Genomic DNA, 25,497 nt, shown 5'->3' on the forward strand with positions numbered 1-25,497 from the left:
GTCATTTCTGATCCTATCCACTCTTGTTACCCAGACATCCACCTAAGCATTCTCATTTCTGCCACATCCATCTTCTTCTGCTCTGCTTTTCTCATGCTTGCTGTTTCCGTACCATACAGCATTGCTGTTCTTACCACCGTCTTGTGAAATTTTCCTTTTAACCTAAGCGGCACTCTTTTGTCACAAAGTTTACTATAATAGGCCATGCTACCAATTTACAAATAGCGTAAAACACATGTATAGCAAATAAGTTTCTAAATTCAATGAACCTGTTCCAGACTCTGCTAAACTTCAGAGAGTGATGAATGTTTGCACGTCTATAAGTTGGATATCAAAAGACTATAAAAAAGATAGCTGAGCGAGATGCCTGGCTGCGTCAACTAGAACTGTTATTACAGCCAGCCTTTTATTATCTTTACTGCGCCACATTATTTGCGCATTAAATTATTCTTCTGGCTTTGATAGCTTAAAAGTGAAGGTTGTTGTTTCTCATTGGAGACAGGAAGTTGCTTGACCAGTTTCATAATGCAGGGTATGGATAAGGCATTCATATCGCACTTTCTATTCCTCTGTGTGTTTGTTTTTTTAGTTAACTAGCCTGCCTTCGAAACTCTGGTCTCTAATTACATACGATAGTGATGTATATAACGAGGAATAAATTTTCGCAAGCAATGGGGGGACGTGTTACGTCATCTACCGCCGTCCACTTATTTTTACAAATAACGCACCCAATAAATTAATTAATCCTCTCCGCATAGATATTGAATAAAAATCATTCGTTCACCGCCACATTTTTTTTCTAACTAATAAGGTTTTAGTTGCGAGAAAAAATACCAGGACTTCCCTTACTAAAAATTAAATGTATTTTTATTATGTTCTATCTGACAATTTAGAGCTAAAAATTGTAAACCTTCCATATTATTACTACTTACATATAATTCACTATCCACGAATAAATGTACAATGCCAGCATAGAATTTCAGAGAATCTCAGTCAAATGGGTTTAGTATGGTGTTTCATACACTGTATTCTGCTATGAGATATATATATATATATATATATATATATATATATATATGTGTGTGTGTGTGTGTGTGTGTGTGTGTGTGTGTGTGTGTGTGAGAAAACGCAGATCCCAATTGCACGTATGGCATTGAACACGAAACAGTAGACGCTCTCTATTTTAAACATTACATCTATGAGTGTTTGTCTCTACGTTCCAAGACACTTCCGCAAGTGTACAGAAGTGCGGTATTGAACGCAGGCAGACTATCAGCTGATGATGTTGCGGCGAAGCCTGGTACAATTATTGCTGAACGCTAATAGAAATTCATGCCCAAGGTATGGCGTTTCTTGTGAAACACACGTGAGGGGCATTGGGACGACGCCTATGGCGAAAGGAGCTTTTAATATCCAAGACGAGGAGGATTTCACAGACAGAGTCCTGAAATCGTCAACGCCAGTGGTAGTGGATTTTCATGCACAGTAAGTTATGCTGCTGACTTTAATTAGTACTAGCTATAGTGTGACTATATTAGGTCTAGGTAAGACGTCATAATTCTAGAACAGAGTTATACTAAACTTCCGTAGTTTGGTAATCTATTTTGTTAAGGAAGTTCTCGTCAAGGCCAGGAGGCTAAATGGCGCCAGCACGCAAGCCCAGGAAGTACTCTAACTATAGGTAGTACCTACTAGGCTAGGTAGCTAGGCTACTATAACTGATTCACTTAAGGTAGATTCTCGGATGAGCCTTATTCTTACGAGACGTTTGTTTGGTGGCTGCTGATTGGCTGGTACCGGAGGTAGGGAGCCTCCCAGCCAATCAGCGGCCGCCAAACTAACGTCTCGTAGGCATAGGGCTCAACCAAGAATCTACCTTAAGTGAACCAGTTATAGTAGTCTGTGGTTTCCTTGATGGTTGTGGGCCTGTTTGATAGTATGCTTGGCCAGCTTCGCCAGGTAAACTGTGTTGGGGTGTGGCAAAGAATGCAATTTTAGATTAGGTAAAGGGTTAATCTTGAGGAGGCCTAGGCTAGGTAGGCTAGGTAGTCCTTAGTGTTTTGGATAGCTAGGCTAGCTACCTACCTACTGCCTAGCCAGTCCCATATTTTTAGGCCATTGTAGGTATTTCTAACCAGTAGGTATACTGTTTGTGTAAACCCATATAGCTATTTGACAGTTATGAAGGCACCCCATTAGAAAAAATCAAATGAATTGCACCAAAACAAATAATCTAAAAGCATACCTACCCAAATCACACGATAAGCACTAGGTAGGGGTAGATCTAGAGCACTATTCCATGGTGGCCTAGACTACCTATGGCAGTTGCAGTTTTTTTATGCAGTTTTACCTCCTGAACAAGAATTTTAAGTAATATTTATTCGGACAACTGTTCTTAAACCCTGGGGGCCAGTACTAAACACTGCGAAAAACATTGGACGCCCCAATCCCTAGTGGATGTCGTATCCGTGGTTACGTTCCTTGCACTCCGTGCAGAACTATTCTGTAGAATTACTAGGTGAAGGATAAAGATGTCACAATGCCTGTTACTTTACCTGACTGAGTGGGATGTGGGGAAGGCCCCGACCCTACTACTTAAGCCAACTCTCTTATTCTGCAGAAGCTACGATACTGATGAAAAAATACTAAAAGACAAACTTAAAATATAAGAAACAACCTAGCCTATTTAGGAAACGTACAAGGGCCTGCCAGAGAAGGAATCATCCCTGTAGTGGGCTGTACCATATAAAACCAAACTAAATACAAAGTACATAACCTTATCTAGCTAAATGCAAGATCCCGCATTCTCACCTGCCCCTGGAACCCCCCCCCCCCCCTCCCCCTTCCCTCAGCCTAACCTGAACTTAGCAACTTCTACCATTAAAGGATATAAGACGATGTTATTGTCAGTGTTCAAACACAGAGGGATGGACCTGTCTAACAAAAAACATTAACAACCTCAAAATCTTTTGACACAACGAAGCAAAAGATTTCCTGTAGTGTCTCCTGGAATTTGTACATCATTCTCAGGTTCTCAGTTCGAGCCTCTCCCTCCAAAACACCTCCCTTATAAGTCTCACAAAGAAAATACTAGCAACAGCCAAACTTGTGAGTGAGTTGCATGCTATGAGCAAGAAAATAGGTTTCCCACAAGGAGATGCTGTATGCTCCGTCCCTGAATTCTTGAGGTATTATCTCTGAAGGACAGAGAAGATTAGAGGACCTTTGGAACACCTTTGTTGCTCAGTGAGAAACCGTTTGCCCTCTATCCAAGAATGCAATTTCATTTTTCTAGAAAGGACTTATTTCAGAAGCTCACACTCAGATAGATGAAGATGCTTTCACCATACTAAAAGTGAAAGCCCATGAAGTGAGGGCAGTGGTCACTTCTCTAGCCTTCAGACATAATGCATCACTTTCGTCAATTTTATAATTAACGTTTTAGAGATGTCAATCAATCTTCGCCTCACACTACCTCAAGGACATAGAGGCAGTGTTTGAAAATTGTAATAGTTTAGGTCCTTTATGGCATGGTGTTGGGTCGGAAGCATAGGAAACTTACCGTTCCTTTGCTTTCCACTTGCCTTGAATCAAGGTTTGTGTTTTTGGGAAGTCTGGGGATACATTGTACATGGAATACCCACCAGTTAGGTATTGTTTTTAATGGGATGGATAATGGTGGTTGTTTGATTTGTTGTGTAGTTGGTGGTTGTTTTTATTCTGGTCTACACACAGGGCTTTGTTAGCACAAGGTGTACTTCCTATGTTGCAAAGTCCCTCACTAATGTAGGAGTGACTCTTGGCTCTACTGCCATGCTCTCTACTAGTTGAGAAAAGCGCTGACTGGAGGCAGTGACTTCCTGTAGTAGCTTTCTCAACAGGTAAGAAAACAAACAAGCATAATTATTAATAACGTGGGTACCCCCCCCCCCCCCCCCCCCCCCCCCCCCCCCCCCCTCCCCCCCCCCCCCCCCCCCCCACTATCCACTTTGGTAGCTATAGCCAGAAGCAGCAGGCAAACTAATTCTAGTAACACATTCATTGGATCATAAGAATAGCTTTTAATTTTACATCTTATATATAAGAAAAGTTTTTACAATCGAGTTGCTTTTATCCTGTTCAATTAATTTGGCAGTACATAATCACAAGTGTGTTTATATTAACTTGCTATGCAAGCTTCACTTAAATAGATTACCTATATGAAACAAAGAAAAACAAAGGCAAAAATAGATCTAATATTGCTCAGATAAGAGTAAGCAAACACTTCCATAAATCATAGGTGAAAAATATCTGGAAAAAAAAATTCCTATTCAACAAATTTAGGGAGAACTTCATGCATGACTAGGGTGACCATTTATTTGACTTGTGAAAGGGGGACAAAAGTATATAGTAAGCCCATGCGCACTTGCAGTTATGTTGAGTCGTTCTAAATTCAGAAGTTTAATACATAAGTATATTCAATTACATGTGATGATAAATGAGGAGATCTATCAATCAGTGTTTTTATTCAGACATTATCGCTGACATTTTAAGGTCTATCAATTAGTGTTTTTGTACAAGTAACTTACCCGGCAGATATATACTTAGCTATAGACTCGGTCGTCCCGACAGAATTTCAAAACTCGCGGCACACGCTGGGTGGCGGGGTCTGGAACTATTCCCGTTTTCTAAGCCATAATTTCTCTGTCGGTTGAACGAACAACACCTATTGTTCGTTCCTCCATCTTGGATTTCAACTCGTTTGCCGAGAATTTGGATTGGTTTTTTGGTGACGTATTCTGTTTTTTCTCTGGCTTGGCATACGCTTATTGTGGACTGTTTTTCGACTTTGGTTTTGACTACTCTTTCACGATGTCTGACGCTAAGGCTTCACCTATGTTTAGAGTTTGCAGTAGGGAAGGTTGTAAGGTTAGGCTGCCTAAATCGGCATTAGATCCTCATAGTATTTGCGCTAAATGCAGTGAGAATGAATGTTCTTTTATTAACACCTGTGTTGAATGCGAGAACCTTACGGAGCTTGAATGGAAAGACTTATCATCATATGTTAGGAAGCTTGAGAGAGATAGAGTGAGAAAGGCTTCAGCTAGGTCATCTAGTAGATCTTGCTCTTTAGAACAAGAAGTTAACTCTCCTACTAACGATTTTCCCTTAGCCTCAGCTGCTTCTCCCTGTTCTGAATCCAGATTCTTCGTCAGAGAGGGAAAATGTAAAAGCTTCAATTAAGAAACTTCAAGCTCAGCTACGAGCTCTAAACCAAGGTAAGAGTGGTGATAGTGACTTGTGCAGTGTCCCCAGTGCAGTGGAGGGGGCGTCTGACCGGTTCCTCATTGCTCCTAGGCCTAGACCGCTTCCAAACTCCCAGGACCAGGGGAGGAGGAATGTCGAAAGCCGCAGGGAGGATGCAGAACATCCCCAACGGTCAGGCGTCCCTTCGGCAGATCCTGTTGTAAAGTCCCAGGCTGCCTCGGATTGCCGCAGAAAAGGCGTCCTAAGGGAGTGTTTTTTCGGCCTCAGACTCTTCCTCTCCTAAACGAGGATGGAGTTCGGCCTCTCTTCGCGGCCCATTTGAAGAGAGCCTGGGGAAGGGCGCCCTAAAGGAGACGCGGCTGATTCCAGCCCAGAGCGTTTCCCCGAGGATTGGCCTTCGGGACCTAAGAAGACTAAACAAGAGGAGCCTTCTCTTCAGGATCCTACAAAGAAGTTTTTTGTTTAATCTGCAAGAGCAGTTAGCTTCTCTCGTAGGCTCTTTGCTAAGGACTCAACAAGGAAGGAAGGATGTTTCGCTCCCTGTTAAGAGTTCCGCTAAGCGCCCCACCTCTTCGTATAGGAGAGAACCCTCACAATCTCCAGGGCGTTTATCGCCTTCGTCGAGAGACTCGTCTGATAGGAGTTGTTCTCCTGAGAGAAGAGTTCTTTCGCCCTATAGGCTGTCTTCCCCGAAGCGCCCTCTGAGACGCCGCGAATCGAGCAGAAGTCTCGATCGGTTTAGGTTTAAGGAACCGGAAAACCGATTTAAGTATCAGGATCCTTTGGGTCTGCAGGACCAGGAGCCAGACAGGCGCAAAGAGGCAGCAAGACGCAAGAAAGGGCGTCAAGAGCCTCTCAGACCACAGGGATTCCAGGACGTCCAGGATTCTGCTAGAAGGCAGGAATCAGGACGCCATGAGCCAGGACGCCGATGAGTCAGGACGCCATGAGTACAGGGCGCCAGGAGTCAGGGGGCGCCAGGAGTTAGGACGCCAGGAGGCAGGACGCCAGGAGTACGTTAGGCGTCAAGTGTTAGGGCGCCAAGAGCCTGTTAATTTAAGCGTCAGGAATCAGAACGCGGGGATCTTTTCAAGCGCCCTGAATCAGGGCGCCAGGAGCCTAGCAAGCGCCACGAACCTGGCGAACCTAGACAACAAGAGTCTAGTAGGCGCAAGAGTGTTTCCGACAGGCAGGAGCCTCACACTTCGTATTAGAATGCTAATGTTCAGCGCTCCCCTTCTCGGGAAAGGAGTTCTTCTCCCGGGAAGAGCCAGATCACTCCAAACGGTCTCCTTCTGTGGATCAGTTGACCAGGTATCGGAAGACGACGAGCCAGTAGATGTAGCAGTTTCTGACTACAAGAGACTTTCTCTTTTGCTGCTAAAGGAGTTCGGAGACTCCCTTCATCCTGCGGACCCTCCTTCACCAGGATCGTTGATGTCTAGCACAAAAGCTCTCAAGTCGTCTTCCTTCGTCAAGATGTGTCCCCGCTCTTTGTATGAAAAAGGCATTAAAGACTTTTTCAGAGTGGTTGACTTCCAGAAGGGAAGCGGGCAAGACAGTTTTTTTTTCCTGCCCTCCTTCCAAGTTAACAGGCAAACCAGGAAGGTGGTACGAGACCAAAGAACCTATGGGGTTAGGCCTTCCTTCTTCCGCAGATGCGGATTTTGCTTCCTTAGTGGACTCTTCTAGGAGGAAGTCTTTGCTGTCTGCTAAGGCAACTTGGGGCATGTGTGAGCTAGACCACCTTCTAAAGGGCCTCTTTAAAAACCCTAGAAGTCTTCAATTTTATGGACTGGGCTTTGGGAGCGTTAGCTAAGAGAGCTCAGGACACTGACTTTGTTTCCTCATGGAGGAACTTTACGAGGCGTCCATGGCTTGCCTGGACAGAGCGGTCATGGACGGTTTCCGTTGAAGTTGCCTCTCTTTTTGGAACGGGAGTATTAAAGAAGAGATCGGTCTTTAGCTCTTTCTTAGCAAGAGCAGTATCACCTTTGCAAAGGACATCTCTTCTTTTTGGCACCGTTATCCCCGCACCTATTTCCACAGGAGACTGTTAGAGAGGTTTCTAAATCTATACGGAGAAGGCAACTCAGGATCTCCTCACGCACTCAGCCAAGAAGTTTAGGCCGGCAGTGCCTATAGAGAAAAAAGAGAGACCCTCTTTTGTACAGCCCTTTCGAGGTGCCTCCTCTTCTAGAGCCCCTCTTAGAGGTCGCAGACCAGATAGAAGGAGTAGACCATCTAGAAGGTCCTTCGAGAAGTCTAGATGAGCAGGAAGTCCTCCAGACGAAAGTAGGCGCCAGACTACTCCATTTTGCCAAAGTCTGGGCGCAGAAGGGAGCGGACTCTTGGTCCCTCTCTATCCTGAAAAAAGGATACTTGATCCCCATCAGGGAAAATCCTCCCTGTTGACGACAACTCCAAGGGAGTTGACTGCAAGATACTCGGATCCGGTCCGAAAGCTTGCTATTTTGCAAGCAGTGGAACAGATGATTTCCAAGGAAGCGGTAGAACTGGTTCAAGATCTCCAGTCTCCAGGATTCTACAATCGCTATTCCTGGTACCGAAAGCATCGGGGGGATGGAGACCGGTTTATAGAACGTCAGTGCCCTGAATTTCTTTGTATTGAAGAAGAAATTTTCAATGGAGACGTCTTCCTCTGTTCTATCTGCTCTTCGTCCAGGGGACTGGATGGTGTCCCTGGACCTTCAGGATGCGTATTTCCATGTGCCAATTCATCGGCAGCAAGGAAGTATCTGAGGTTCATGTTCCAAGGGAAAGTGTTCCAGTTCCGAGCGATGTGCTTCGGACTTTCGACTGCCCCTCAAGTCTTTACGGACATCATGAAGAATGTAGCTTATTGGCTACATCTGGAAGGGATCAGGATCTCGTTATATCTGGACGATTGGCTAATAAGAGCCCAATCGGAGAAAAAATGTCTGGAGGACCTATAGTTACTCTAAATTTGACAAAGTCCCTAGGACTTTTATAAAATCGCGAGAAATCCATGCCTGACTCCCCAGCCGAGTATTGTCTATCTGGGGATTCAGATGGATTCTCGGGATTTTCTAGCGTATCCTTCGCAGGAAAGGAGAGAACGCTGCTTAGAAAAGGTGGCAGTCTTCTTAAGGAAAGAACATTGTTCCGCGAGGGAATGGATGAGCTTACTGGGGACCCTCTCCTCGATGGAACAGTTCGTTTCCTTAGGAAGACTACACCTACGACCTCTTCAATTTTATCTGAAGGAGAAGTGGGATGGAAGTCCAACAATCTAGGAGATACATTTCCAATCTCGAAAGGGATCAAGGAGAATATCCGTTGGTGGTTAGATCCACAGAAACTAAGCAAGGGAATCTCCCTTCGCTTACAGAACCCTCGCCTAGCGTTGTTTGCAGACGCCTCAGATTCAGGGTGGGGAGCGACCCTAGGTTCGGAAGAAGTGTCAGGCACTTGGGAAGGAGAACAAGTGTCCTGGCACATAAACAAGAAAGAGCTAACAGCCATTCATCTAGCTTTGGTTCATTTCGAGGAACAGGTCTCAGGTCTGGGGATTCAGATTCACTCGGACAACACAACAGCCTTCGCTTATATAAAGAAACAAGGGGGGACGCATTTCTTTTCCCTGTACGAATTAGCAAAGGATCTGCTGATTTGGGCTCAGGAAAGGAAGATCTCTCTCCTCACAAGGTTTGTGCAGGGAGAGAAAAATGTCCGGGCAGATCTGTTAAGCAGAAAAGAACAAGTCCTACCCACGGAATGGACTCTCAATCCTCAGATTTGCCAACAACTTTGGCATCTGTGGGGAAGGCCCAATATAGACCTGTTCGCGACCAACAAGAATCACAGATTAGAGACCTATTGCTCCCCGATCTCGGATCCTCAAGCAGTAGCAGTAGACAGCTTTCTGCTAGATTGGACGGGCTTGGACGCATACGCCTTCCCTCCTTTCAAGATAGTAGGGGAAGTATTGAGGAAGTTCGCTTGCTCGGAAGGAACAAGAATGACCCTCATCGCTCCCTTCTGGCCGGCTCTCGATTGGTTCACAGAGGTGCTGGAGTGGTTAGTGGATTTTCCAAGATCGCTTCCACTAAGGAACGATCTTCTCAAACAACCCCACTTCGACAGGTTTCACAAAAACCTCCCCGCTCTAAGTCTGACCGCCTTCAGACTGTCGAAGGACTTGTCAGAGCAAGGGGCTTTTCATGAGAAGTGGCGAAGGCTATTGCAAGAGCCAGAAGAGTCTCCACTTCTAAAGTATATCAGTCGAAGTGGGAGTTGTTTAGAAGATGGTGTAAGGGAAAGAAAATATCCTCTTCCAGTACCTCTGTAACTGAAATCGCAGAGTTTCTCCTATATTTGAGAAAAGACTGTAACCTGGCAGTTTCAACAGTGAAGGGTTACAGAAGTATGCTGGCCTCAGTTTTTCGACATAAAGGAATAGATCTGACGATTATTAAGATCTTCATGACCTTATAAGGTCTTTTGAGACCACGAAAGAACATGTAATCAAGAAGCCTAGCTGGAACTTGGATGTGGTCCTCAAGTTCCTAATGTCGGAAAAATTTGTACCGTCTCACGCAGCTTCGTTTAGAGATTACGAGAAAGTCATTATTCCTTTTTGCGTTAGCAACAGCCAAGAGAATTAGCGAGTTGCAAGCTTTGGAAGGTAAAGTGGGGTTTAAGAAGGATTCAGCGATTTGCTCTTTTAAACCATTTTTTCTAGCAAAAAATGAAAATCCCTCAAAGCCTTGGCCAAGAAGCTTTGAGATAAAAGGACTATCTTCATTAACAGGGAGAGAACTAGAAAGGACTTTGTGTCCAGTCAGGGCACTCAAGTTCTACCTGGAGAAGAAGTAGTTGCTGAAAGGTACAGAAGAAAGTCTTTGGTGCTCTGTAAGAGATCCGAAAAGATCGATTTCTAAGAACGCCCTTACATACTTCATAAAAGATGTAATAAGGGAAGCTCACCTTAAGTGCGAGGAAGAGCATCTCAAGGTTCTCAGAGTGAGAGCTCATGAAGTGAGAGCCATAGCTACGTCTATGGCATTTCACAAAACATGGTCTCTTCAGGCTCTTATAGAGTCGACATTTTGGAGATGTAATTCGGTGTTCGCCTCGAATTACCTAAGAGACGTTAAAATTTCGTACGAAAAGTGCTTTGCTCTGGGAGCGTATGTTTCGGCGAATTCAGTGCTGGGAGAAGGGGCTGAGGCTAATCCTTCCTAATTTAGTTTAGTGCTTAAATTACTTTTTATTGGTGGTTGTTTTTATTGGTTAATTGTCAGAGGGAATAGGGAACCCTCTTACAATTCATAGATTATAACAATTCTAACATGGTCAGGTGATCGGGATTGGCTTCAGTGCTCTTTGTGATTTTTTAATAACCTTAACTCTGTCATGTAAGAGGGTGAGTCTCCATTGATATGACGAAAGGTCAAGGCTCTACCATGTAAGTGGGTCAGCCCCCATTGGTACGATCCAGTATAGGCTCTGTCGCGTAAGCGGGCTAGCCCCCATTGACACGATCCAAAGAGTTATTCAACCATAGGTTCATTCCTCGTTGAAACTCTTGAGGCAAGCAGACTCATCGACAGTAGTCATGAAGTCTTCAGCCCAATAAGGTAGGAACTATGGATTATGTTATCCAAGAACATAGGTTGTTTTTTCCCTGTTTTTTAATGTATTTAGTTTAAGTATTATTTTGTTTTTAGCTGTCTCTTGCCCGCCACCAAGGGTGCCAATCAGCTAAGTATATATCTGCTGGGTAAGTTACTTGTACAAAACTTTATTGTATCTTAACAATATCATTTTTATTCAGACATTATTGCTGACATTTTAAACAGAAAATTATTCTTTAAATTTTAAGGAAAATTACAGACATTATTTAAAAAGAAAAAATCTTACATCATTCTTTGGCGTATTTTTTGCTTGATTTGATCTTCACTAAGTATATTCAATAACAGGTAATGATTAATTAGGTTTATCAATGACATTGTTTTTATTCAGACGTTATTTATTGCTGACATTTTAAATAAAAATGTGTCTCATTTTTAAGGAAAATTGTAATAATTACATAAAAAAAGAAAGGCTGAAAGGGAGACATTAGGGCGTCCCCCCAAGACCGCAATTGTTGGGGGGATAAAGAGTCAAAAAGAGGGACTGCCCCCCTCAAAGGGGGACGTATGGTCACCCCATGCTTGACCAATGAACAATAGCTTTCTTCTTGATTTATTTGATAGGCATCAAATGGTTGATATGATGCAAAAGTTTTCAGTATGTTTAATTTCCAAAATTCAAATGTAGAAGGATAGGATGTTATCATGAAGATTAATGGTTTTGTGATTTATGATAACAACTTGTACATTTTAACATTTTGTGTTCTTGTAGCCAACTATTCACATGCAAATGCTTTAAAAAAGTCAAATCCATAATTTTTACTATCTTTTCAGATGGTGTGGTCCATGTAAGCTTCTTGCTCCAAGATTAGAGAGCATTATAGGAGGAAAAGGAGATAAAGTTCATCTTGCTAAAGTGGATATTGATGAAGTATCAGATCTGGCACTAGAATATGATGTAAGTATAGGCTGTACTTGATGTATTAGAGTAAAATAGTGGACTGGAATCAGTTGAAATCATTGTGCAATACATATGCACAGTGGCTATTGTTCAGATAATCATGTATAAAGAACTTGATCCCAAGTGTATAAAAGTGCCAGATGAAACTTTTCAGTTAATGTCTACAGCGGACTCACACATTCGTGGATTTCTCTCTGGAACGTATTCCCCCATTATTTGCAGTTTTGTTCATGAGACTTACCTGACAGATATATATATAGCTGTATTCTCCGAAGTCCGACAGAATTTCAAAATTCGCGGCACACGCAGTGGGCGGCCAGGTGGTAGTACCCATTCCCGCCGCTGGGAGGCGGATATCAGGAACTATTCCCATTTTCTATTCATATTTTTTCTGTCGCCGGTCGGTAAACAACTGTTTACAGACCTCCGCCTAGGATTTTGAAACTTCATTAGCCGCTTAAGTATCCTAATTATTCTTTCAATTATTGACTTGGATTTGTGGCTAGGCATACGCTATCGTAAATTTTTTCATTGCATTTGATGTCTGAAGCTAGTTAGCCTAGTTTCAGACTTTGTTGTCTGCATGGGGTAGGGTGAGGCTACCGGAACTTTCGGTAGACACTCGCTTAGTATATATGACGTTTACATGTTTTCTTTGCATAAGTTCAATGTAATTAGTGTAATGTGTGACTTACGGAAGAAGTAGGATTCATGTACGCATTTTAGAGCGTGTTAGAATCAGGAGTTTTCCTCCACAGTAAACAGAAGTTAGAAATAATGAACCTTCTAACCTCCTGTAGATTTTATTTTGCCTAACCCTGTGGTGTATGGCTTACGGGCCTAGAAGAAGTGTCTGCTAGAGGATTACATCAAGTAATCTTAGACTAAAGTGCTCGCTCTCCAATCAGTGTTGTGAAGTGTAGTGCCCCTTGTGTTGTGGAGGGGGCGTCAGATCGGCCCCATAATGCCTCTAGGCCTGGACCTCTGTTGGACTCCCAGGACTCAGGGAGAGGGCATGTCGAAAGCCGCAAGAGGGTTACGGGGGCTCCCCACCGATCTGGCGTCCCTTCGGCAGAACCTGTTGACGCTTCCCAGGCTGCTAAAGATCGTGCACGTGCACGAATCTTGAAGGATTGCTTCTCGTCCTCCGAGGCGTCCTCCCCGCGCAAGGGTTGGAGCTCTCGGAAGGACTCGCGCCCTCTAAGAAGCTTTAGAGAAGAGGACGCTTCACGTCCTCTCTCTCGTTAGGAGGGAACGTCAGATCGGCCCCATAACGCCTCTAGGCCTAGACCTCTGTCGGACTCCCAGGAAACCAGGGAGAGGGCATGTCAAAAGCCGAAGGAGGGTTACGGGTTTTTCATGCTGATCTGGCTTCCTTTCGGCAGGTCCTGTTGTCGCTTCCCAGGCTGCCGAAGATCGAGCACGTGCACGAATCTTGAAGGATTGCTTCTCGTCCTCCGAGGCGTCCTCCCCACACAGGGGTTGGAGTTCTCGGAAGGACTTGCGCCCCCTAAAGAAGCTTTAGAGAAGAGGACGCTTCACGTCCTCTCTCTCGTCACGAGAGGATGAAAGAGTAAAGAGACCACATTTACCCTTTTAGAAGAATGCACTGGCTCTTTTCCTAAGGGACATATTAAGGAGGCTCATTCATCTTGCCAGAAGAGTGATTTGAGCCTCCTGCGAGTGAACGCTCGTTTATACATTATTAAGGAGGCTCATTCATCTTGCCAGAAGAGTGATTTGAGCCTCCTGCGAGTGAACGCTCATGAAGTTAGAGCTGTTTCAACCTCGCTAGCATTCCAAAAGAATTTGGTAATCAAGGACATTCTAGATTCCACCTTTTGGAGGAGCAACTCAGTATTCGTCTCCTCTCCTCATGGCGCTCCGTATACGTTATGTAACGTTCGCTTTACTTCGAAAAAGCAAGCTGATAAGTTTGACGTCCGGCAAGCTGCTTTGCATAGTCAAACAACTTATGTCTCTGGTTCGGCATAAGAAGGGCAATTTAGACGTGAGGAAGCTTTTGGAGGTGCTCGACGTCCTATAAGTAGAGACATTCTCCAGGACGCTCGGCAAGCACCTTGCGAGGGTGTCTTTCGGACGCTCGGCGTTCCTTTGCTGAGTGCGTTTCTGGAGATGTTCTTTTGCATTACTAAGACGCAAGTTGTCGCACAGGCGGCCACTGTCTTTGTAAGAAGGTATGAAGGTCTTTAAGGCCGTCTTGAAGACGAAAGCCATACGTCGTCCTTTAGTGTTCACACACTTCAGGAGCAGCATGCGGCTCTCCATGGAGACTCGCATGAGGACGTCCCTTGAAAATATTCAACGTCATACGCAAAACGCGGTTCGTCATAACATTGAGATGTTGGCAAGGTCGCTCGCCAGGACGCCTCTTGGCGGGCCTTGCATGCATCAGGGCGCTCAACGAGTTCCTCTCTGAAGCGTTGTTCAGAAGACTTGGTGTTCTCTGCTCAGACACGCTCGTAGCTAAGCAGGACGTTTTTTGAGGACGCTCAGCAGGACGCTTTTGAGGACGCTTTCCAGGACGCTTTTGAGGACGCTCGGCAGGACGCTTTTGAGGACGCTCGGCAGGACGCTTTTGTGGACAGTCGCCAGGATGCTTCGGTGGAAGCTAGGCAGGACGCTTTGCGAGAGAAAAGACTTGTAGAAGGCGTCTTATTTGCTGTTCAGGACGTTTCTTAGGACGCTTGACGCTTTCTAAACGCTCGTCAAGAGGAGGTTTTTTCAGGACTCTCCACAGGACATTCCTTTACAGAAATTTTTAAAAAAGGATTCGGAGTTAGCGGAGAGACATACCCGAATTTTTTCTTCGATCCCTCTTTCCTCTTCTTCGATTTCTCTGAGAATCGGGAAGATTATATACTCGGATTCCTGGGTGACTTTCGGTCATGTTAAAGGGGTTTCCCCTATTAGCAAAGTGCTAATAGTTTTGTCAAGTAAGGACGTTTTCCCCATTGTCAAGATACTAAACGTTTTGTCATTTAAGTGGGGGACCCCTCTCATAAATGGGGTAGTTTCTCATTGACATAGATTTTAACGTTTTTATCGTTTAAGCGGATAAACTCATTAACAAATTTCGGAAGAGCTCTCATTCATTTTCAGAGGCTCATCCGGGGAGTAAAGAAAAAAGACTTGTAGACTAGATCCAGGAAGTCTTATGTCCAATATCATAAGAACATTGAACGGTCCTTTTCGATCCTCGGTTCTCTCTTGATGATCTCTATTCGAATATTACTCCCTTTTCTTGGCAAAGAGTCAAGGAGTTCTTTTAAAAAGTCTCATTCATTAGAACGTGGACAGTCGTTTTCCTTTCTTTCTCTCTTCCTCGTCGAGGAAAGATGTAGTAGAGAATTCGATTTGTTCAAACATTACTACAATACTTACGTAGTTTATCTTTGCGTCATTTTGCTAACGCATGGGTCAAGTCATATACGCATATCATATTTACTCTGCGGATAGAAGCCGAAAGAACTGTTGTTTCTAATGTATTTATTTGACACTCCCTTCAACCTTCCAAGAGTTTCGGAGTAAGAACAACTCTTCAGGTTAGACGAGAAGTATTCTAATTGAACTGCAACACCAACTCAGCTTCTGTATTTAGCGAATTTTGTTTCGTTTAAATATGCCTGCTTGAGAGTTTCCTTTTGCTCGATAATTTCATTACCTATCCCTTCGTAAAAAGGAAGTAGCTGGCAACTCAGGCAGATAGTGCGAGACGATGAACAAGGCTGCTGTTACTGTGATGATGATCTACGCAGTACCGGCTAGCTAGGTGTCATGCGCGGTTGGTTACGTCTCTCTCCCTTGCGGGAATGGCTGAATGAACCGTCTCTCTGCCCTACAATCATGGATTTTAGCCTCGGGTTGAGGAAATTTCTAGTAATCATGAATGAACATGCCTTCCGTTTACTTAGAAAATTTCAACAAGATATATCTTATACTTGTTCGGTGCGGGTTTACCGCGCACGGTAACAGAATTCTGTACGAATCTACCGCGGCATAGCACTATAATAATGCTCTCCTGCTTATGCAAAGCGCAGCCTTATTTAGGGAAGGAAAGCAGGCTGAGTGAGGGAATGGATGAGTTTGCTGGGGACCATTTTTCCTCGCTGGAGAAGCTTGTTTTCCCTGAATAAACAGCAATTCAGACCTCTACAATTTTCCTCACGAAGAAATTGGAATAACATCAAAGATCTTGTAATAATTCTAATTTTCTCTCAACGGCTTGAGGATCACCTCGGGTGATAGCGAGAGGGTGCCAGACATCCGAACAGAGGAACAGATGTTCTGGCACATTGTCTGAAAGAATTGGAAGCCAAATTGGTCGGCTCTCCAGTTCCTCGAAGGGGGAGTGAGTTTGGATCGAGTGGCCCAAATCATCTCGGATAATTTCTCAGCTCTCTCATAGCTCAAGAAGAGAGAATTGGTTATGGGCTTGGGCACGGAACGTAACGATCCTCAAGAGGTTCGTTAAACTAGTGCACGTCCGTGCGGGTCTTCTCGATCGAAGGCAACTACTGACGTCTGAGTAATCCTCACTTAGAAGGATGTCGAAAGTGAGGAGAGACGAGGGCGTCCTTTCGTTAAGTTTTTCGTCATATTGAAGACGAAGGAGCTTCCTCTTAAGTTGTTCCCTTATTCATGATCCTAGAGGATTAGCTTTAGTCGCCACATGTTGGCCTCTAAGAGGTTGGATTCACAGAGGTCAGGTAATTCAGAGATTGTCCAAAGACCCTTCCGAGAGAAACGGTGTAATCTACATCGTCACTTAGTGAAGTATCTAATATCTCTCCTCTCTGAGTCTGAAGGCGTTCAGACTATCGAGAAGCGATAAGATCTTCAAGATTAATGGCAGTCTCTTGGCCAAGGCAAAGCAGTGCTGCCTATTTTCAGTGTTCAATCGGAGGGGCCGTTTCTGGAGATAGTGAAGGGAAATGACTGTTCCTCCACCTCGACCTCTGTGAATTTCTTTATGGTTCTATCTTTCCGTATGAAGTATGAGATAAGATAGAAGTCCTAACTATTGTAGAATATGCAAATATGTTGTTGACGGCCTCTAGGCTCAGAGATTCGGTTCTGTCAAACAACAAAGCTTCACGATCTTTGAGGTCTGGGGAGATCTTGAAATTCTCTGGATCGCAGGAACTTAGACGTAGTCTGAGTTTCTGATGCCAAAAGCATTTCGAACCTATCCTTTCTGCGAACTTAATACATGTGACCAGAAAGGATAACATTCTAACCGCTCTAGCCACGGCAAAGAGGGTTAGTGAGGTTTTAGCCATCATTCAGAGGTTTTAGCTTTAAAGGACATAATGCGGTCTGTCCTCTAAGCCTTCCGTTCTTGATAAGAACGAAAAACCTGTCTAACCCTTGACCCGAAGGCTTGGAGACCAAGGGTATGGCACAAATTGTTGGGCAAGGGCATTAGAGAGTCCTGTGCCCTGTCGGGTCTTTCAAGTTTTATCTTGATAAAACTATGGAAAGTCGAGGTCAACGGACAATCTGCGGTGTTCCGTAAAAGACCAGACTGGTTCATGTCCAAGAACACCCTGGCATTATAGTCAAGGAGTTCTTTTAAGAAGTCTCATTCATTATGTTTGCATAAAGATTTGAGATTTTTCTTAATATGAATGCTCAAGAGGTGAGGGCGCGGCCTCGGAAGCATTTCAACAGGGCATGACACTCAGTAACATCCTGAGTGCCACGCTTTAGCGAAGCAACTCTGTGTTCGCTTCACACTCCCGACGGGATGTGAAGACGACATTTGAGATCTGTAAGTCGCTAGGACCATACATATCCGTAGATATATTATTGGGGGCAGCAAGCAACACGAATCCTATCCTATAGAAAAGGGATAGGTGTGCTTTTAACTTTGAAGGGTTGGTCGCTTGAGGCGCGTTCCTTTTCTTTAGCCTAGAAGTTATGGAACTAACTTTGATAGGTTAGGTCAGGTGGTGGTTTTTAGCTTCATTGCCCTCAGAAGTATGGTCATATGGTCTAGTCACATTGTGGTCACGCCCCCGTTGACAGATCATCTAGAGCGCACCAGCATTACAGGTCTCTACCTTGCTGGCAACTCTAGTAACGCAGAAGCAGACTTTGGTGACAGTAATCACGAAGTCGGCTATGCTAACAGGTGAGGAACCAAGATGTATATCATCTACTTAATTTAGTTTCCCAAAAATCCTATTCTGTCTCTTCCCACCATCCGAAGGTGGGATTCAGCTATATATATATCTGTCAGGTAAGTCTCATGAACAAAATGTTATTGTTATAATACAATTAAGTTTGTTCATACTTACCTGGCAGATATATATAATTAAAGTGCCCACCCACCTCCCCTCAGGAGACAGTGGCACTGATAAAATATGAATAGAAAATGGGAATAGTTCCTGATATCCGCCTCCCAGCGGCGGGAATGGGTACTACCACCTGGCCGCCCACTGCGTGTGCCGCGAATTTTGAAATTCTGTCGGACTTCGGAGAATACAGCTATATATATATCTGCCAGGTAAGTATGAACAAACTTAATTGTATTATAACAATAACATATTTTCCCTTTAAGCATTTTTATAGGGGTTCCAACTATTAGTAGGTTCAAACTAGTATTTGCGGGGAGATCTGGTACGCATCCCCGCAAATACAGGGGGCAACTGTACTGTGCAAATAACATGGATTACATGATTTCTTTCAGTTTATGTACAATACCTGGCACTGTACTAAATTTTATAATGTGCTTTGGCCATGCTTTTTTTTTATTTTCCAATCCATCATTGAATGTAACCTACATTATCAAGTCATTTTAAACATTTTGTTCTTCAGCATTCCTATATTACTCCTTTTATTCAGAATGTAATTCTGTGAGGGTTTTTGCTGGATGGATATAAGAACCTTTCTCATCCTCAAGATACAGCATTGTTAATTGTGTTATCAGCAATCATGTGCTGTGATACTTGTAACTGAGGCATCCATCACAAATAAGGGCTTGGTGGTGTAGTGGTGGTCTACTTCATTCTTCACATCAGACAAATTCTTGGTCATGGCCCAACAACTTACAAGACCATGTGAGAAATTGCCATTGGCTCACTATACTTTTTTTTTTTTTTTTTTCATCTGTCCACCCACCTGTGGTGTTTGCATGTGGTAACACTGCGTCCCGAGCTTTAGATAGTTACGCTATGTGTAAGTTTTAGGTAAATAGAAGGATATCTGGGTGTACACTTGCAACAGAAAAGTGTTTAAATAATTTACTGTATGCGAATTACACCTTTAATATTCGAAATAGGATATTATTTAAAGCCCGAGACGCAGTGTTACCATGCGCAAACACCACTGCCGAATGGACAGATGGAAAAAAAACAGAGTATAGGTCTTATAGTTGTTCAATCCACCTTGCTATTTTCAAATTCTTATCTGTTACCTGGCCACAGGGACAACTATTGCTCTTGGGATACTAATTGGTATGATGTTACAAATTCAATGTAGTACATAGCCACTGTTGTACTGTCATACTGTTAGTTTCTTATTGGCCTCTTACTAAACCCTTGAAGTAATTGTAACTAACCTCAAGTATTAGTTCCTTTGGCTCATGGGTTTTATCTCTTTGGACTGAGCCTCAGTCCAGTAGTAGACATGTCATGTCTGATAGCACTGTGCATTTTTGTCCCCAGATTCCTGTATGGGGCTACTGCATAAAGTGTGTCTTGCATGTTGTGCTGTAGGCAGTGTTGTAGGATCCTTGACGCATACTTTTAGCTCTTCGCTCCTGTGCTTCGTGTCTTTCTTTTAATTATTTGTGTGGAGTCTTTCCATCTTGCTGTCTTTATCTTGCTCCAATTTTTACCCTAAATTTTAAGAGCAAATTTTTGTGACCTCTGGTTAACTGTTCATGACTTGGTGGTAGTTTGGTCTGGCCAGCTAATAACTAAATACTTTGTAAAAAGTGCTGCAGACTATTGTCCAGGAAATATGGTACTATTTAAGTCAAATTTTCATTTTGTACAGTCTGTCATCATAGGGACTTGAATGTTTATTGTGAAATGGTTCCATCACAATTTATGGCAATGTTGAATGTCAGACAATGAGACTGTGGTTCCAGTTTAATTCTGTTTTCCAAACATATAAAAAGGATGATTTAATTTTATATTTTAAAGGAAACTTGCAGTGCCATTTTATCTTAGAGAATGTTGAATTATCTTTATTTTTTTTATAGGAACTATTTAAAACCCTTAAGTCCTTATGTAATGTAGAATTAAGTTTAGAATTATGGTTACATGTATTTTGTTGTTTCAAAATTATGGTTATTTTATTTTATATTTATTGTGTTTTATTAATGAAACACTTTTTACAGGTATCAGCTGTGCCATCTGTTTTGGCCATTAAAGATGGGAAGGTTGTTGATAAATTTGTAGGTTTACAAGAAGAATCCAGAATTGAGGCATTTGTCAACCGGCTTATTGGAGAATAGAATTATGAAGCATATTTCCTAAGAGATTTCAAGATATATAGGCGGAGTATATATATATATATGTTAATTATCCTGTATATGTTTAGAAACAATATGCTATAGTAGGAAATTGGAGGAGTAAGTGATTCTATGCTCAACTTTGAGACAACTATTATATCCTAAGCTTGAATTTCATCCCAGTGTGCTCTTCTGTCTCAGGTTTGGTATAGAACCTGTTACTGTACTATTTTCCTTTCATATATTTTTCTCTTATTTGTGTAGGTAATATATACTAATTGTGATCTTTTAAAACAACATATGCAATGCATTCTTTGGCTATGCAGTGCTTTCTGTATAAAGTGTATATGACTTTTTACTAAGCTATAATATCTGTTTTCGATCCCTTGTGGACCAACTTGACAAACACATCGCATAATGTTATATTTAGGTGTACACATTTTGCCATTCTAATGATTGTACTTAACACTTTTCTCATACGTTGATCTTCTTGCCATAGGTGTACAGATGTGATGTAATTATTGTTGGCGTAAAATAAAGGATTGAAAACGTCCTAATAAATCTTTTACTATGATTCTTCCTAAATTGGCTACAATATTATTTTCAAGAAGTGATTCCTAAAGGTAAATTTGACCGTGAACTGTACTTAAGTGTTGAATGAGCTTGACTCCCATTATCCTAACTCCAAGAGGGGTTAGTGCTGATGGTAAGTTAGTGTGGCCAACTAAATAAAGTGGATAATTATTATTACAGTATAACAATATTATTAAGTTGTAATCAGTTTAATCAGACAAATGCGCAAATATTCTCAACTAAAATTGCGAATAGTAAAGCCCCCCCCCTCTAAAAATGCTTGTAAATGCCTATTTTAATAGTTCAAACACCAATTGTGTATACCTTAACTATTGTCCTAAATCATTTTCATATTTCATAATCATCTTACAACATAACTGTACCCTTAAAAATATATGGTTTCAGCTATGTGTGAACACTCCTATAACTTACTGTACTCTTACCAAGACAAAAACTATTCAGGCACCCACATTTTCTTTCATACAGTATCCAAGCCTTACTGTGTTCTTTTAGTGTAGATAGGGGTGACATGGTACATCCTCAAGTTAAGTTGGTACTGTACCTGAATATTTGTATTTGCATTGAAGAAATTACAGAATAATGAAGTTAAAGATTACATAAGTCATACATGTCCTCACCAATGATGAATGTTGACTGAAGATGATGATTAATTAGCTGTATAGTCCAATGAATGGCGATGATATGACTGCATAGCAAAGCAGGAGTTGCATCTTTGGCAGTGCCTCTTCCCCTTCTTCAGGCACTTTGCCCACCAATTATGCTTCTTTAGGGGCTTGAGAAACAGTGACAGGCAGCTGCTGTTGCTGCTGCTTCATGGTGACGAGGAGGTTGTTATAAGGCCCCAAAATCCCATTAAGGGCATTTGAAAACTATGGAGCATTCCATATAAGGAACCTATGGCCCAATCATCTCATGTGGCTCCCTGGCTGCCCCAATAATTCAGGACAGACATTCCAAAGACAGGTCCTCATCTTCCTACGTATTCCCACCCCCTGAACCTGCCACGTCTTCTTCCTCACTGGCAGACTTCGTCAGCTCTCCCAAATCCTGGTTCATCATGGGGTCGAGCTGGGCATCAATGAGAGTGCCAGCTTCATCCTCGGTGATGTCATTGAAGTCTTCTCCACTAAGCATCCTTGCAACCAGCCTGCCTTATCAATGGCTGAATGTTGAATTTCTTCAGGAGAGAAGCCCTTATAATTGTAAACACACTCCAGCCGCAAATTCTTCCAGCAACATTAAGGGTCTCCTTCATACTTCAATGACCAGCTAATGACGGTCAGATGTGGGGTAACTGTGAATTTACGCTATTACTACTGAGCATAAATTCACTGTCATTGTCCATTGCCTTCACAATGTGCTCGAGGGAGTTCCCAGTGAAGAGTGCCTTAAAGGCATGGATCATGCCTGGTCCATAGGCTGGAGAAGGATGGTGGTGTTGGCAGGGAGGAACTCGAACTGGACTCCCTTGTAATAAAGATCCATAATCAACAACACTTTGAACTCTATGCACAAGTCATTGAGGTAATTCTAACTTGAGGGATGAAGCTCTGTATGAACCAGTTAGATGTAAGGATTTTTGTGATCCAGGCAGTGGGGTTGTGCATCCAAAAACATAGGTAGCAAGTTCTTGTTATTATTCTTGAGGGCCCCAAGATTGCATCCTTGTAAATGAGGCATAGTTTCTGCATGAAGCCAGCAGCATTGCCACACGTGATGAAGGTAACCCTATCCTGGGTCTTAAATCCAGGGCTCTGGCTTTATCCTTCATGAGTTATCTCATTGAAGGCATTTTTTTTTTCCAGAACAAGCCAGTCTTGTCCATATTGAACACCTTTTCTGGATGGTAGCCCTTGTCCCTGATGATTTTCTTGAAGGTCTTGGGATATTTCACACCTGCGTCCGTGTCTACTGATGTCATTTCCCCACAGAGAGAAACAGAATTTAGGTGGAACTGCTTCTGGAAATGGTGGAACCACCTTACTGGCCTGAAAACCTTCAGGAGCTGAAGATGGTCTTGCTTCTTTCTCTTCTTCACTGGGGTCTTCCAAGCCTAAGAAGTCTGCTTCCTGTGCATCACTGCCTTCTGTAACACTCGAAAACTGCTGGTAGTTTTCTTGCCTTCTTGTGGCTGATGTTGCCTTCAAGAGGGATGTTCTTACGAAAGCCTGTTATCCACAATGCCAAGGCCAACTTCATCATCACAATGCTCTTATCATGAACCGTCTTGGCACTAGTACTGCAGGAGCTAGCAAGTAGCAACCGGTGGTACTCTCATTCAAGTCATACAGTTGGATTTTCCTGGTTATGAAGGCTACAGGCGACTGGAGACCAGTGATAGACTTTTCTACGCTGAATCACTTTGTAAGGAAGACAAGGTTCAGGACGGAGATGCCCCGGACAATTTTGACAGCAATAAGAGACAACGACTAATTGCTGTCAATAGATTTGAAGGATGCTTACTTTCAGATACCAGTCCACCCTTCATCCAAGAATTTCCTTTGCTTCAGCCTGGGAGAGCAAGTCTTCCAGTTCAAGGTCCTTTGCTTCGGACTGACTATGGCCCCTCAGGTGTTCACAAGGTCTTTGCCCTAGTCTTTACATGGGTTCATCCTCAAGGGATGCGCCTGTTGAGACACCTCAATGACTGGCTGGTCTTGACAAGCTCCAGGGGGAAACTACTTCAAGGCAGTGATCGCCTTCTTCAGTTTTATCAGGAGCTAGGCATAGTAGTAAACCTGGAGTAGTCCAATCTGGTTCCCACCCAGAGAGCTCTCTATCTGGGTATGATATAGGTACGGCAGCGTCGAGGGTTTTTCCGTTGGACCAGAGGTTGGAGAAGTTCAGGTCGGTTGCACGTTCTTTCCTGTCACAGCCCAAACAGCCAGCTCACCAGTGGCAGGTCCCAGGGATTTTGTCTTCTCTGGAGAAGCTGGTCCCTCCTGGTCGCCTTCACCTTCCTCTCTACGGCGGAGACAAGGCATTCTGGTCTCCGGCGGGAGATTCCCCTCTGCAGAGAGTTCCTCTGTCAGAAAGACCTTCGTTGGTGGTTGGATGACCAGAATCTCATGGTGGGAGTCTCTCTGCGTTCACTCCCTCCAGACTTACTCCTGTTTTTGGATGCCTCCATCAATGGTTGGGGTGCTCACATGGAAGTTCTCCTTGCCTCAGGTGTTTGGAGTGCAGAGGACAAGTTGCTTCACGTCAACATTTTGGAGTTGAAAGTAGCTTTCCTAGGTCTGCAGGAGTTCCGGGAGAGGGTAGAGGGTCATTTGTTGTGCTGATGTCGGACAACGCCACGGTGGTTGCCCATGTGAACAAACAGGGGGGAGGTCTGGTGTCTCATCAACTGCATTCACTGACAGCCAAGTTGCACCAGTGGGCGATCGACTACTCAGTGGAGCTGTCCGGCAGGTACATCCCAGGCAAGAGGAATGTGGAGGCTGACAAGCTGAGTCGTCAGAACCAAATCCTGGGCACGGAGTGGTCTCTGCATAAGTACATGCCAGACAGGATTTTTCACGTTTGGGGAAGGCCTATGCAAGACCTCTATTAAATATTAAGTTACTGTATACAGTATTTAACTTTCTGGTGTTTCCCCAATTGCTGTATAAAGAAAATGGGACTTTCAATACTATAGGAGAGAAAATGTATGTACTTGAAAATATGGGTCACTTGAATTGCTTTCACACTTAGTTGTAAGCAGGGGCAGATTTAGGGTGTGCAGGGCCCTAGGCCGGTGACTTTAGGGGGCCCTCTCATTTATGGGCAAGGAAAGAGGGCCCTCAAAGTGGTGGGGGCCCGGGATAGGTTTCTCATTGAGCACCTGTAGATTATTATTATTATTATTATTTATTTATTTATTTTTTTTTTTTGCTGAGGTGCAGGCCCCTAGGCCATAGCCTGCTTGGTCACCCGCTAAATCCGCCACTATTTGTAAGCCATAAATTTTTATGGGTAATGTTGTAAGGTGACTTTGAAATTATATTAAGTGTTTTTGATAATAGTTTAAGGTATATTCTGCGTATGATGATAGTTTAAGATACGAGAGAAAATGGGTGTAAGTACTTGAAAATAGGGCTATCTTGAATAGTTAAAAAAATCACAGCCTGGAGGCGCAGGAAATGTTTAGATACTGGACTAAACAATATTATCTCCAAAGAGTATACTGTATATGTAAGTGGTGCTCAGTTGGCAATGCATTACTACGTGAGAAGACGAGATTTCATCTCTCTGATTAGACAAGGGCGAAAGCTACCTGTAAATGAACGACAGGCCATTCAGCAGGAGAAGAGATAGGCAGGATAAGCAGCTAACCTACTGTCTCTGCTTTAAGGTTTCCAAGAAGAGAAGTAAAAGAACAAAGAGCGTTGGAATGAGGAAGGGAACCCGTCTGTAGAAAATCTCCCAAAACAAATTATGAAATGAGCCGCTGATAAAGCTTATTACAATTTGCAAACTCAACTAGGGATAAAGATGAAAAGAAGAAGAAACATAATTCGTCCAGCAATAGTCTGCTCAGCACCAATCTTAGAATGATTTTATAGTTCAGCGAATACGACAGAAAGCTTTGGAAGATAACTGGGAAATTT

The 25,497-nt window shown here is 43.1% G+C and overlaps 1 protein-coding gene across 1 annotated transcript; it reads left to right on the forward strand.

Moving 5' to 3' along the window:
• The first annotated feature begins 1,168 nt into the window (after positions 1–1,168).
• On the forward strand, positions 1,169–20,872 carry LOC135197857 (thioredoxin, mitochondrial-like). The gene is made up of 3 exons (XM_064225039.1): positions 1,169–1,485; positions 11,700–11,823; positions 20,198–20,872. Exons 1-3 carry the CDS (start codon positions 1,280–1,282, stop codon positions 20,312–20,314), a joined length of 447 nt encoding a protein of 148 aa, XP_064081109.1. The 5' UTR covers positions 1,169–1,279; the 3' UTR covers positions 20,315–20,872.
• Positions 20,873–25,497: the final 4,625 nt, after the last annotated feature.

This window comes from Macrobrachium nipponense, chromosome 21, assembly GCF_015104395.2.
Source record: "Macrobrachium nipponense isolate FS-2020 chromosome 21, ASM1510439v2, whole genome shotgun sequence".
NCBI lineage: Eukaryota > Metazoa > Arthropoda > Malacostraca > Decapoda > Palaemonidae > Macrobrachium > Macrobrachium nipponense.

Excerpts from the sequence above, each read along its gene's own strand:
- LOC135197857 (XM_064225039.1), top strand. The coding sequence starts at position 1,280 with ATGATGTTGCGGCGAAGCCTGGTACAATTATTGCTGAACGCTAATAGA. Across the intron at positions 1,486-11,699 it reads GTAGTGGATTTTCATGCACA|ATGGTGTGGTCCATGTAAGC; the intron begins GTAAGTTATGCT and ends CTATCTTTTCAG. Across the intron at positions 11,824-20,197 it reads ATCTGGCACTAGAATATGAT|GTATCAGCTGTGCCATCTGT; the intron begins GTAAGTATAGGC and ends CACTTTTTACAG.